At 38.5% G+C, this 14,140-nt stretch overlaps 1 protein-coding gene across 5 annotated transcripts; it reads right to left on the bottom strand.

The window, feature by feature from the left end:
- Positions 1-536: 536 nt before the first annotated feature.
- On the bottom strand, positions 537-2,784 carry ARL4A (ADP ribosylation factor like GTPase 4A). Of its 5 annotated transcripts, none has more exons than XM_016160756.2 (3): positions 2,653-2,769; positions 1,972-2,085; positions 537-1,546 (listed from the first exon to the last, which is right to left on the bottom strand). In XM_016160756.2, the coding sequence occupies exon 3, from the start codon at positions 1,455-1,457 to the stop codon at positions 855-857; it is 603 nt and encodes a 200-aa protein (XP_016016242.2). In that variant the 5' UTR covers positions 1,458-1,546; positions 1,972-2,085; positions 2,653-2,769; the 3' UTR covers positions 537-854. The 5 variants fall into 5 exon arrangements, with proteins under 5 accessions (XP_016016242.2, XP_016016244.2, XP_016016243.2 ...); XM_016160758.2 differs by having other exon boundaries at positions 537-1,543; XM_016160757.2 differs by having other exon boundaries at positions 1,972-2,090; positions 2,653-2,764.
- Positions 2,785-14,140: the final 11,356 nt, after the last annotated feature.

Here is a 14,140-nt window from a genome sequence, read left to right as displayed (position 1 = left end):
AAATTTACCATATGTAACAGTTATTTCAGGTTCTCCAAGTGAAAGGGTTTGAAATGACAAATTATTTCTATAGCAGCCCTAAATCCCAAAAAAGGTGTTTTAAACCTGTGTAGAAAGACGCATAGCTATTTCTAAAAAGTAGAACACTACACACCAAAACATGCTGTTGGGAAAACTGATCCATGCACTTGAATATGCTCCAAATATCTTATCTTTTTAAGTTAGACCAATGTAAACATTGTCTACAATTAAGATGTAGTATTACATTATTTGAAAATGTCAAAATTCATTGGCCAAAACTTAAAAAAATCAAACACTTCCTCCTTGTCCCTTACTCATTGGACCAATGTGATCAATATAACTATATACATATGTATATGTGTGTGTGTGTGTATATATATACATATATATATACACATATATAGATATTATAACATTTCCATTCATTAGCATTTTATCTTAACATACGAAGCTTTGTATGTAATTTCCTTGTGAAGGCTTCCCCCCTAAAAGATATAAGCACAAAACACTAGGCAGACGTTCTTCAAAGTTTTATTTCACTAACTTGAGGTCAAATTCCCACAACTGTTTTCTGGTCAATTTACTATCCTTGCTTGGCTTCCCAAAATGGTAGTACCAAAAAGATTTGTGGGGTAGGGAGAAGAGACCATTTTAAGAAGCACAGCATTTACTCATCTTCCACAGGGCAACAGAGTTGGGCAGCTGTTCAACAAAACAAAGCTTTAACAGCATCCGGGAGGGAAAGCAGGCAAACCAAGCTGTAGACACTCTTCCATTTGTCAAAATCAGACCAGAGAAAACCTACTTCACACAGATACGAAAGGTATCACCATTCATCTTTTCTTTTTCTGTTGCCGCAACATTTTTCTTCTTTTAATTATCATATCGTGTAGTTTCTCAAGTCCTTCCTTTAGTCCATCTCCTATGATTGCACAGGTGGGCTGCAAATGCCAGGGAGTAGATGAGCTCAGTTCACCCATTGCTAACAATTTCTCAATTTCTGAAAGAGACAATGAGTTCCTCAGGTCTTGTTTGTTAGCAACTATAAGTACAGGGACTCCTTGATTTTCTGATATCCTGGTTATTTTATGAAGTTCGGTTTTGGCTTCTTCCATCCTTTCAACATCAACGGAGTCCACAACAAACACAATGCCATCTGTGCATCTGGTGTATGACTTCCACAGTGGCCTTAATTTCTCCTGACCACCTACATCCCAGAAGTGAAAAGTGACTGTTTTAGAATTTCCCAACGTTACCTTAATTTTTTCAGTGTTAAATCCTTTGGTAGGTACGGTATTTACAAATTCATTGAACTGCAGCCTGTATAATACAGTTGTCTTTCCAGCACAGTCCAAACCCAGAATAACGATGTGGAAGGACTGAAATGAAGGCAGGCTGGACAGGATAGAAGTCTGGTCTGACAGTCCATTCCCCATTTCCAGTTGCAAATGAGTGTTCCAAATTGAAATATTTTCTTCTCACTGCTTTAGAACTTCTCTTCCCAGGGGATCCAGCTACAAAACTGCTGAGGGGGGAAATGAATAAGTTATTCTTGTGAAATACTATACTGTTTTTCTTTCTTGTGCTAAATAAAATAAACAACACGAGGAACCTGATAAAACTTGCTTCAGTAAACAGACCAAATGATACATTAAACGTACGCAATCCGAGGCAAACGACAGAATGATCAATGTGACTGAAATTCTTTAACATTCACTAAAATTACTCCTCTCTACCCCCCTGGGGTCCCAAACTTCAAAGACTTCATTCCAGAGACAGCCCGGTCAGACTAGTACAGGTCGCAGTAACCGCACAAGTGTCTTGTTTTGGCAGAAAAGTCCTAACACATAATCCTATCTTGCGGATCTAATTCCACAAACTTAAAAGCATGCCCAAGGTCACTAGTACTCTCCCATCTCCCCCCACACCCCAAAACCACAATGCTCTCACCTCCCGAATTGGAGTCTGGGTCCAAACGAGAAAGCATTGGTGGCCGTTTCTACGCGGTGGGTGGACGCACCCCACGTCCGCTCCGCTTAGCTCTCCACGCAGCTCTGGCGCTTGCTGCACTAGAAACCGTGGGTTCAGACTCTGGCCTCGCCCACTCCTCCTGGCCCACCCATGAGCCCAAATCCCATTGGTCACTCGCGTCAGCCCGTCCGAGCTCCGCCCACCCCCGTGCCCAAACCGGTGAGAGTAACTGCCGCTCCCAGCGCGGCGGAGCTGGGCTGTCCCTCGGTCCACAAGCACCACCTGTTGCCCTCAAGTTAGAAAACAAGGCTCCCGCGGAGGACGGCGAGCGGCCCCTGCAGGGCGGTGGTAACCTCTGAGGATCCGTCAGGTCGCCTGTCCGCTTGCTCCGCGCGCCCGGGCGCACCTGCAGCGAGGCCCACGGACTCCAAGCCGCGGCTCTCACATCCGGGGCCCGCGGTCACTGCTGGCGCGTTAACCCTTTGTCCGCTGTCGGGAGGGTGCTCCCTGCGGCTGCACCACCCCTAGGCGTGCGGCACCGCGGAGACCCACTGTGCCGCAGCACGATCCCTTCACCTCTCCCCTCCGCACACGCCCAGCCTGTCTCCCTCGACAAGGCGTGGCCACACCAGCCGCCCGCCTCGGTGCAGTTCACCTCACCATGCGTCCCTCGTTCAGATCCCACGTCGCTCACAGTCATTCGGGAGGCGCGCTGATACCTGCCGGAGGGCATGAGCGAGGCCTGGGCGGTGATAGGGGCCGAGATGCCTCTTGGAGAGACGCGGAGCGGGCGCCGCGCGCCAAGCTGCCGTAACGGTGCCGGGCCGACCGCTTCCCGTGCCGCCGCGGCCCCGCCCCCTTCCAGCGCTCGCCGGGGCACCGGCCAGTGGGGGGCGTGCGGGAGCCGCGTCTCCTAGCAACCACAAAACAAGGTCACGTTTGAACCGGCCTAGAGCTGGAGGGTGTCTGGCGAGATCGGGTGGGGTTTCCGGTATCAGCCCAGGAGCCGTTTCTTTCTGCAGTGGACCGCTAGCTTCGGGCGGGTCCCATCCTGCACCGCCTATCCGCGGGGCACTGTAGGGCTTCCTCGGGGCGATGGCCAGTGACGCAGTTTTGGGATTTCTGAGGACACCGGACGGGCGGTCCCCTTATATAACGGGTGACGCGGGCGTACCTCAGTAGGCGCCCTGAGCTGCCTGTGCCGGACTGGTGTCTATAACGCACTTTCTTTTGCAAAACAAATAAATGCTCTCTCTCTCCCACGTGATCCGAGTAACAGCTCTGTGAGGTGGCGGCAGATAGACATATCCCGGTTGTATAGATGTGAAAATACACTGAAAGGTTAAATGGCTGTTTCTTATGACCCAAGTAAAATTAGTAGTGGTCCTGGAACTTAATTTTAAAGTCTGCTATTAGTCGTTTAATGAGTAATACCTAACGCCTAATTGGCAGTAAGAACAATTCCATGTGTTTGGGATAGATTGGTGAACAGATACAGACACTGACTGCTTTCCTGGAATATTGGAGTCTCACGGGAGAAAAAGAAAGTAACCAAATTTCCACATGAATATATTTAATTACAAAATGTGATTATTGATCATCTCAGCATCCTGGTGACAACAGAGAAGGAAGGGAAAGTGTTAATGACACATCTTTCTTGGTAAAGATTGTAAGAGTTTGGAGCTTGGAAGAATCTATATGGTGCACTTAATTTTTTTTTAATTCACTTTTAAAATATGGATTGAAGTTTCCTCAAGAAATTTTCTGTTTTTCTTAAGGTCATTATTGCTAATGATAGTTATCTCTTTTATGATTAGCATAGGAACTGTACTTGTCCTACCAGATTTTAAGAAATAGTGACAAAACCTAAGGACTGAGCACAGTGCATATTTCAGGAAAGCCACACTAATTTTGGAAATAAAGCTTGAAGTCTAAACAGCACATTCTACCAAATTATTTATTGAATCTATCATAAGCTAAGGCTTTCTTGTCTTGTTATGATTGTGAAATCTCATTAGCCATTTATATTAATCAGCAAATAAGTGATAAAGGGCTTAATGCAATAGCTAGTCTTTTCTTGGAAACTTAACAGGTTTTTGTTTTTTTTTTCCAATGCCTACATCACCTGGAATTCTGAGGCGGTCTTCTATCCAAGTACTAACCAGGCTTGACCTGCTTAGCTTCTAGGATTCTTTTTTCTTTTCAAATCTTTACTTTTACCATACACACATATCACTTTTTAAAGAAAATCTAGCTACAACACAGAATTTTGAAAATTAAACTGCAAAAACTTGCAAATTCTCATTACATCAGGAAATAGAACAAGATTCAACGACAGTCTTCTGTTTACAATAGCTTTATATCAGGTAGGGTGCATTTCTGCAGAGACGTCCCAGAAACAAAAAGGAGACAGGAAAATATCAAGAACATCTAGCCTTGCAGAAGCACCTACATTGAACTGTACTTTAATGTTAGAACCAAGCTTATAACTAGATCAGGGACTGGCAAATTACAGTCTGTGGGTCAAATGTTTTTTGCATGTTTAAAGGCCTACAACAGAAAAGATAAGAATATGAATTAGAGACCATCTGTGGCCCACAAAACCTAGAAATATTTACTCTCTGACTAGTCATAGGAAAATGATACCCCTGCTCTATAAGCAATAGCAATCATATGAAACTGCAATAACTGATATAAAAAGTGACAAAATTCATGGAATACACTGTCGACTTTGTTGCACAATCTTCCTATAGAAGGCTCATTCAAATATTTTATTTAGATGTTATGCTAGGAAAATGTCCTCTTTAGGCTATAGTTCATAAACTATGCTGAAAGGTGCTCTGGAGTGCCTCAGGGAACTTAGGGGGATAGTTTAACTTTTTGAGGGAAATGCAGTGCCATCTGTTGGACTCTCTTAAAAACTACAACTATTAAAAGTGTCTGGATCTATCTACTTAAATGGATCCTTGGCGTATTTCTTTTGGCCTGAGTCACCATGAAAAAAAAAATATTACTGAGACACTAGGGACTATGAAACTCTGCTTTTAGTTCTGTTTTCCCAAACTTGGCTAATAATGAGAGTTGCTTGGTAGTGCCTGTAAAAGTATAGATTCTTGGTCACCATTATATACCTGCCAAATCAAAAACATCACGGGAGGAGCTAGTGATCTGCATTTTTAATAAGTATCCCAGGTAATTAATGATGAGACATTTTGAGAAAATTGGTATGTTTTCCCCTCTTCAAAAAAAAATCCAATTTCAAAAATGAGCAAAAGACTTGAATAGAAATTTTTTCCAAGCAAGACATAAAAATACCAACAGTTACATGAAAAGGTGCTCAGTACCACCAATCATCAGGGAAATGCAAATCAAATACACAGTGAGATATTACTTCACACCTGTTAAATGGCTATTATCAAAAAGTCCAGAGATATGTGTTGGCAAGGATGTGGAGAAAAAAGAATTTTTGTCCACATTGGTGGGACTGAAAATTGTTTCAAGCACTATGGCAAACAGTGTGAAGGTTCCTCAAAAAAATTAAAAATAGAACTACCATATGATCCAGCAATCTCACTTCTGAGTATAATTTCAGAGGGAATGAAATCAGTATCTTGAAGAGATATCTGCACTTCCATGTTTATTGCAGCATAATTTACAATAGTCAAGTCATAGAAATAATCTGTCAATAGATGAATGGATAATGAAGTCATGGTATGTATAGATATACACACATAGATAAAAAAGAAGACAACTGCTATTTGTAAAAACATGGATGAAACTGGAGGTCATTATGCTAAATGAAATAAGTCACAGAAAGACAAATATTATATGATATCACTTATATCTAAATCTTAAAAAGTTGAACTGAGCATCGGAGAGTAGAATGGTAATTGCCAAAGGCTTTTCAAATGGTAATACCAAGCGCTTGGGGAAAAGATAATGGGGAGACACTGGTCAAGTCATATGGGTATAAACTTGCAATTATAAGATGGATAAGTTCTTTCATTTTTTTATTTTTCAGGTGAGGCAACCCTTGGTTGACCTCACAGATTGCAAGGATCTTGTCATTTTACAATCTCTTATTTTTTTTTTCACTCCTATAGCACCTGGTCTTGCTAGGTGGTCTCCTAGCCAAATCCTAACCAGGCCCGACCCTGCTTAGCTTGCAAGGCAGGATCCAGCTTGTTTAGGCTAGCAGAGCCATGGACAAGATGAATGAGTTCTGAGGTTCTCATGTACAGCATGGTGACTATGGTTAACAATATCACATTGTTACTTGAAAGTTGCTAAGAGAATAGATCATAAATGTTATTGCCACACACACACACACACATACACAAATGGTAACTATGTGAGATGTTGGATGTTTTAATCAACCTTATTGTGGTAATCATCGCACAATAAGTACATATATTAAATCATCATATTGTACACTATAAACTTACACAATGTTATATGTCAATTATATCAGTGAAGCAGGGATAAAAAGATGTGCTAGAAAAAGGCTTTTCCCGGTTCCAAAATGATTGAAGAAAAACTGGTGCATTTTATGCTTCTGAAGTGTATCAATGTCTTTCATACTCACAGTAATTTATTCATGTCTCATAACCTTATAGTCAGAAAGTTTTATGAATTAGACTCCGTTTCCAATTGCTTCTTAAACTCCTCTGCCAAATACCCAGCATGTTCAAAACTTAATTATCACTTCATTACTAGCCCTACTGAAACATGGCTCTCCTCTGTTGATCCCTGGTTCAGTTGGTGGTAATTCATTTATGAGCCCCAAGTAGAAATCTCAGGGTTATTTTAAAGATTCTCCTATGCCCCACTTATGATTAGCAACCACTGTCTCTTTAATCTATTTCTTTCTTTGCCTTCCATCTCCTCTACTTACATCTGGTTCTCATGATATCTCCCTTAAACTAGCTAATCCACTTCCTAACTGATTTTTCAGTTAATGGGCAGTTGCACTGGGATTTGTCCCCTATGTTTGGCATCAGAATATGTTCTCTTATTTATTACACTCTAGGGATTCCACATTTAGGTTAATTTGCTTTGATTGACTGTGACATAAAGCCAGAGTATAATTTTTAACAAGACTAAAAAAAGGATGTCAGAAGCAAAGTACGACCCAAAATTCACTTAGAATAACTCCTAGATAAGAATTCACCGGGCCCACAGGTCCAAAACCTTCCTCATAAAATCTAGCTCCACCCAGTTTCACGCCTCAGGACAGTTTGTCCCTTCCTCTGGGAGAGCCTTCATGTTCCTCTGGACACCTAGCCCAGGCCCTACTGCCCAGAGATCCTTGATAGAAAGGTATCATGCCACACCACATGCAAAGCCTACTTTCTATGTCCCTATTTCCTGTTTTTGGACTGCCTCTTCTGGCATGATTGTCAGTGAGAATGTCCAGTGCATTGGGGCTCCGATAAGGCTATCATATCAGTACAGATGAATTCTCATTCTTCTCAGTTTTAACTAGCATTGTGTTATATTTTATTTCAATAGTCCAGTTCTGTCTAGTCCTTTTTAAATTTCTGTCTTCTATCATGAACATTCTAATCATCTCTGTCACAGGTTTTATGTCCTCTTGTTGGAGTGCTCCAAGACTCAGTTTTTAGGTCGTTGCTTTCTCCTTGGGTAATCTCATCCAGTATCAGAGCTTTAAAAACCCTTTATTCTCCCAAGTTTTTCTCCAACCTGAACCTCTTCCCTGAACTTTACAACTGAACATAATCAAATCAAACAGCCCCTATACCTTCTCCACAGACTAGGTATTTCTCGTCCTATACATTGGTAACCCAATTTACCTATTTACTCAGAGCAAGAACCTAGGAGTTACAGGACATCTAATCCATCAACAAGTTATGCGGACACATACATCCAAACCTGACCACTTCTTACCACCCCATTGCTGCCATTCTAGTTCGTGTCCTTTGTGGCCCTGGTCCTCTCCTATAGTCTCTCTGCTTCTGAAGGGGACAGCTTTTCTTTCAGGCTCAACCACTACCTCCTAAGAGAGGCCTTATCTAAAGTATCTGCCCTGCCCCCACTTCTCTGCCACCACTCTCTATCCCTTACTCTGTTTTATTTCTTCTTCCTACCACTTGTCACTACCTGGTATAATGTATATTTGTTTACTGTGTGTCCTCACTAATGTCCCCCTTTTCTTTCCCATTGTAATTTCTAGCAGGCAAGGATAATGTCAGTGTCATGGGCTGTTCTATCCCCAGTGTCTACTGCAGTGTCTGGCACATAGTAGGAGCTCAGTGAACTTATTGAATAAATGTTTAATATCCTAAGATGACTGCTTGAACAAGAACCTACAGATCTTCACAAAAACAAATAATGATTTCAAAGGCACAATTTCATACAGAGGAAAAAACAAAGAAATGACTTGTACCTATTTATTCTCAAATCCTGTAGAAACAACTTCGAATTCACCTTTATTATAAAATTTAATGCTTAGCTCGTCAGCATAAAATATCTGTATTACATTTAACAGTTATTTTAGTATTTTTAAACTAATCATTAGGTAATTGCTGTGTTTTCATAACTAATGGGCCCATTCTTATAGTATTCTCAACATCAAGAGCAACAGGACACAAAGAAGTGTTCAAACTTTCACAACTTTTGAGGCAGAAACTAATTTTAACTTTGAAAATAATAATTTCCTCTACCTTCAAACCAACATGTGTCAAATATTTTAGCTCAAGTTTCAGCCAAGTTTTTCTGTTTTAGGCTTTTTCTTTTTTCTTTTCTTTTCTTTTTTTTTTTTTTGTTGTTGTTTTTACCTAATATTTCTTTGCTTTATTAGTGGGGGTCATCCTAGGGTGGAGGTGGGAAGACAGTTATCAGTGTACTCATGGTTAACACTCTCACACTGTTTTCCTTAGATAAGAAGTAAAAAACATTATCGCCACGAGTCGAGTAGGGAACAGGGAGAAATGCTCCTATACAGTTTCACAAAACGTGTTCTTATACTTTTCACGTCAAGGGAGCGTATGTGCTTGGTATAAAATATGTCACGATCACTCTTGAAATGACTGTTCAGAACCACCATGTAATGTTGCAAGTGCTCTCTCTTTTGTCAAGCACAGAATAAAGGGATTAGACAGCTAATTTCAAATTCTCTAATCTAAACTAAACATCTGTACAGTTAGTGAGAGAAATTTAGTTACTACTCGAAATGGAATTGCTATCATAGCAATTTGGGTTGTTTAAATTAATACAAAACTACCTTTTAATAACCAATAAAATAGTACATAATAGAAAATTGTCCTAAATACTCTCTCATTAAAGGATTCTGAACAATTTAAAGTATTATTAAATAGGCTTTGTGAATATATATAAAATAAACAATAGATTAATTCTCTTTGCAAGGAGCTACCTACTAAATAATTTTATTAGTATAATTTAAAAAGGACTGTGACCTAATATCCTATGGACAATAATGAGAAAAGAACATTCTGTTACATTTTTCTTAAGCTCACTTTATTTATTTATTTATTTATTCATTCGTTCATTCATTCATTCATTCATTCATTTAAAAACAAATTTCAGAAACACTTATAGTGTAGTAGGTTTGTCCTGAAACAGAAACTTAGAAAAGTATGACTTTATCTTTGCCATGATAAATATGTGCATGTGTGTGTGTGTGTGTGTGTGTGTGTGTGTCTAATGGTGGTAGAGGGGCTGACAAGGTGAGGCAAGTGATAATCTGGAAAAAAAGAGCAAGGATAAGTCAAGTAATTCAATATGATTTACTAATCCTGAAGAAGGAATAACTATGATATGATAGTTATAGGATAGTTAATAATGTAAAAAACTATTTTTTCATTGTCTTACATTTAGCATTTAAGGATTGCTTAGACTTTGGTTTATTTTAAAATAATAAATCAGGTAGAATCTTTACTTTGATTCTCTGAGTTTTCACGTATTGATGAAAAATAACCTGTTTTATTGGAAACTGTTCTCGACAGATGATAATGAAAGATTATTTAAGATAAAAATGACAATAAAATGTCACATATGTTTGAATAGTAGTGCATCTCTCATTCTATAAATAATATATTTTGGTTGCCTATGGAGACTATTGCAAAACTTAAATGAGATCTCTGTTGTGATGCAAAAATTATAATCAGTCTAACTCAAAAAAAGCTATTAATATGAAGAGCCTTCTACACTTTATTTAATTTAAAATTTTTACTCCTTATCTCATTTTACATTTCAGTTTACACTGAGGAAACTGGTTGTATTTGAGGTGTGCACTACTCCAATGCTACCATATGTACAATATCAGTTATTATACTTTGATGTTAAAGTTGTTGAGTATAGAAAAAACTATAGTCAAAACATAAGTGATGATTGATAAAATGAAATGTGTACAAAATACCATGGCTAATTCTTTAAGATGATATTTTAATAGTAAGTAGATATAAACTGATTCACAAATAAATAAATCTGTCTCCAACAAACTTAGTGGAAAAATTATCATAACAATAATCCAATGTAGAAAGAGATATGGGCTATAGCGGAGTACACATAATGCTGTGGAAATGTCTGAATACATGGTTTCACTTTCAGGAAGAGTAGTTATACAACCACACATCATGGAAAAAGTATAGTCTTGAAGTTGGGTCCCAAAAGAAGGCTTTAAGCCTTGAATGCTGGGCAAAGTCAGGGCAAAGAACCAGGTGGGAGAAGGAGCTGCATTCCAGGAAGAAGAAAGAAACAGTGTCAGCAAAGGCACAGAAGGAGAGAACCAGGATGTGTTCCAAGGAAATAGAAATGTATCAACTAAGAAAAACATAAGGTTATGCAAGATGAAGGAAATTCAGAAAGAATTTCACTTTCTTATAGGTTATCAAGTTGTATACTTATGATCTCTGTGCTTTTCTATCTGCATGTTATGTTTTCTTTAAAAAAGTAACAATAAAAAAAATTATGATGCTGTAAAAGAATGATAGCGGCTTGGGGCTGACCTAACTTTTGGATGTAATGGTCATTTGCCAAAAGTTACTTACCATGCAAAAGGCCACTCATGACCTCTCAGAGGGTAGTTTCAGTAGAGGTGGAAAGAAAACTATTCCATTAAATGTCAGTGAAAACAAGTGTAGTTATTACAAAAAGGAAGAGAAAAAGAAAAAGAAAACAGATTAAGTTTAGTGTAAAGAAAAATATAAGAATCCCTATTGTTGATGAAAGAATGTCTAGCCTAAGAAAAAGTCTTATAAGAATTTATTTGAGCTAAACTAATGACAATTGCCAGGAAGCAAAATCTCAACAGACTGAGAAAATACTCCAGAGAATGGTAGTTTTTCAGCTTATTTTATACATTAGAATCAAAGGAAGAGACATAAGGAGAGTTACATGAAATCCATTGGTGGCAGATTAAAGGAGGAGAAGAAAGTAAAGTTGGGCAATCTCTGGGATTGGATAAAAAGTAAAATGGAGAGACACATACTTCTTTTACATTGGTACGTATACAATAGTAAATATTTACAGCACATAGAGATGGTGGGTGGGCAACAAGATACCAATAGGATCTTGTGCTCTGGTGCTGGTGGTTGTGCCTTTGAAGCGTCTGGAGAAGAAAATTACTCTGACATTTCAAAGGTATGTTATCCTAGATCCACAAAGATAACAGATAATTTCAAAGGTCAAGATTGACCTTTGTCAAAGAAGCTACTGGCCTAGGATGTGACTACACATCATGACCCATTTTAAATTAGGAATTTTTCTGTTCAGACCATCCAATGTAGTTACTTTCAGTCTCTGAGTTTGTAAGGCCCATATGAGGGCTCTCCTGAGCTTGCCAGGTTTAGCATGTGGCCCCTTTTTTGTCCACAGCATAAATTCCACTTTTCTTATCAGAAAGAAAAATTAATATTTCGGCAAAATGCACCATGTTTACACTATAGATTTGCATACCTCTAAAATACCTCCATGTATCCCTGAAATTATAATACTCCACTTCATAGACCTTTAATGACTGTTTTTTGGCTTGCTTTCTAACCTCATGTGCCACCATTTTTTCATTCCCAACCCCCCACGTTTATTCCTGTGCTCCATCTACATGGAACCACTTCTACTTCTCCAGGTATACCATGCTAATGCATGCCTCTCTGTCTATGTAGAGCCACTATTCATGTCAAGAAAGAGAACATGATCACCTGCTTTTAAGGATTCATTGCTCTGGCCAGGCACTCTACAGTGTGTGGATTCTGAAACTAACTGGGTGTGAGGAACTGACATTAAGGAGTTAGAGATGGTGGAGTCTAAGTCCCTTACCAAGACAGTCACTCTCCCCTTAAGGTCTTTGTTTGTTTGTTTGTTTGTTTATTTATCCTGAATTTGCCTCATGTCACACAACCTTATGTTTGTTTTTGTTGGTTAATAAAAGTCTCTCCTAATCCTGTCTTCCTAGCATGGTAGACTTACTCCAGATGTAGAAAGGTCTGTTTATATGTATTTGGGCCGTGATGGGAGGTTACAAGGGTGGTACTAGATGACGTAGATGATCACTGTGTGAGGTCACTCTGACTGACAGTTGGCTGTCAAATAACCCTTTGCCTACTGTGCATGTGCTTAGAATTCAGTCTGTTATAATTAGATTAACGAATGTCTGGGTATATGATACTATAATGAAGGTACAATGAGGCTGAGGTTACAGGCAGGTTAGGGTAGTACTTTCTGCACACGTTTGTGGCCGGTGTAAGCCAGCAGCTTTTATGGCCTTTGTGCCTTAGGATGTAGTAGTAATTCATAACCATACAATGGGTGTTTTAAGGAGGTCCTTATAGGAGGTTTCTATGGTTACAGAGCTGGACCTTCACTCCTGCTGCTCAAGATTACCTAACTACCTAACAATTCCATGTAAGAGCTCTGCCTACAATGACATTCTGACTTGCTTTAGGATGCAGAGTGCAAGGGAGGAAAGAAGGTTTGTTCAAAAAGTTTCCACTGTAACAGATTAGGGTCGTGAAAAAATATGGAAGATCAATATGTCCTTGTTTTGAAAGTATACTTCCTGTTTTTAGCACAGTAATCCCTCAGTATGCTTTATTTATCATGAGGATATGATATTTCAGGATTAGTAACTGTCAGTTTGAAATATATTGCAAGTTGGCGACAAATTTATAATGTTCAATTATAAATTCAAAAGGATTTTATGGTCTTAAGATGTACCCAGATGTAGTTTCAAAATCAGGGAATGAAATAAGTTTAAAGTTTAACACTTATACAGAAATAACTAGTGTTGGGGAATGGCCCTACTATCTTCTATTTAAAGATAAATAATAGAAAATAGAGGTTTTATTAATGCCCCAAGTGATCATTATATATTAAACCAATGGGTCTTTATATTTTCTTTAGAATAGCAACTCTCTGTGATACAAATTTGAAGTAGGCTGGATGTCTTATTAACCTTAGAGGCAATATGCTTCTTCAGGAATCTAAAAATTAAATCAATCTACTATTCAGACTGAGAAATCACTTCTGTTTTAAATCATAGTTTAAAACATTGAATAGAAATGTATACTAAGCCACATTCTCAAATATTTCTGTAATTCTGAAATGAAACTTGTCTCTAAGTTGTTCTAAACACTAAACATAGTAAGGCAACATTGTTTTAGGAAAATTCTGAGATATTTAGAAAGCCGTGTTGAATTATTACAAATATAAGTACTATTCAGTTTGAAATCCTGCTCTACATAAAATAGTTTGTGGCATAGACCATACAATAGAACTCAGTCCTACCATCTTAGTCTTACATTGGAAAAATTTCTATTTCATTCTAAAACAAATGTATAGACAAAGTATAAATGATCCACCAGAATACCTTAGAATGATTATAGATCTGTGTGTGTGTGTGTGTGTGTGTGTGTGTGTGTGTATAAATCTGGCCACAACAATAGCTTAGCTGCTAAACTATTAGTATAAGAAGAAGAATTTTAAGTGTAATGTTTATATCTAAGAGAAAGATAGTGTTTTGTATCTAAGAGTAAATTTACAATTATTTTATAGTTTTGTTTATTCACAACTATAAATGGTAATCATACATAATAAGTATTGGTGAGAATGTGGAGAATAGGGAACCCTTGTGAACTGTTAGTAGGAATGTAAATTGGTGCAGCCACTATGG

Source organism: Rousettus aegyptiacus, unplaced genomic scaffold (assembly GCF_014176215.1).
Source record: "Rousettus aegyptiacus isolate mRouAeg1 unplaced genomic scaffold, mRouAeg1.p scaffold_m13_p_13, whole genome shotgun sequence".
Classification (NCBI taxonomy): domain Eukaryota; kingdom Metazoa; phylum Chordata; class Mammalia; order Chiroptera; family Pteropodidae; genus Rousettus; species Rousettus aegyptiacus.
The sequence above is the reverse complement of the archived record's forward strand: the minus strand, read 5'-3'. Positions and strand labels throughout refer to the sequence as shown.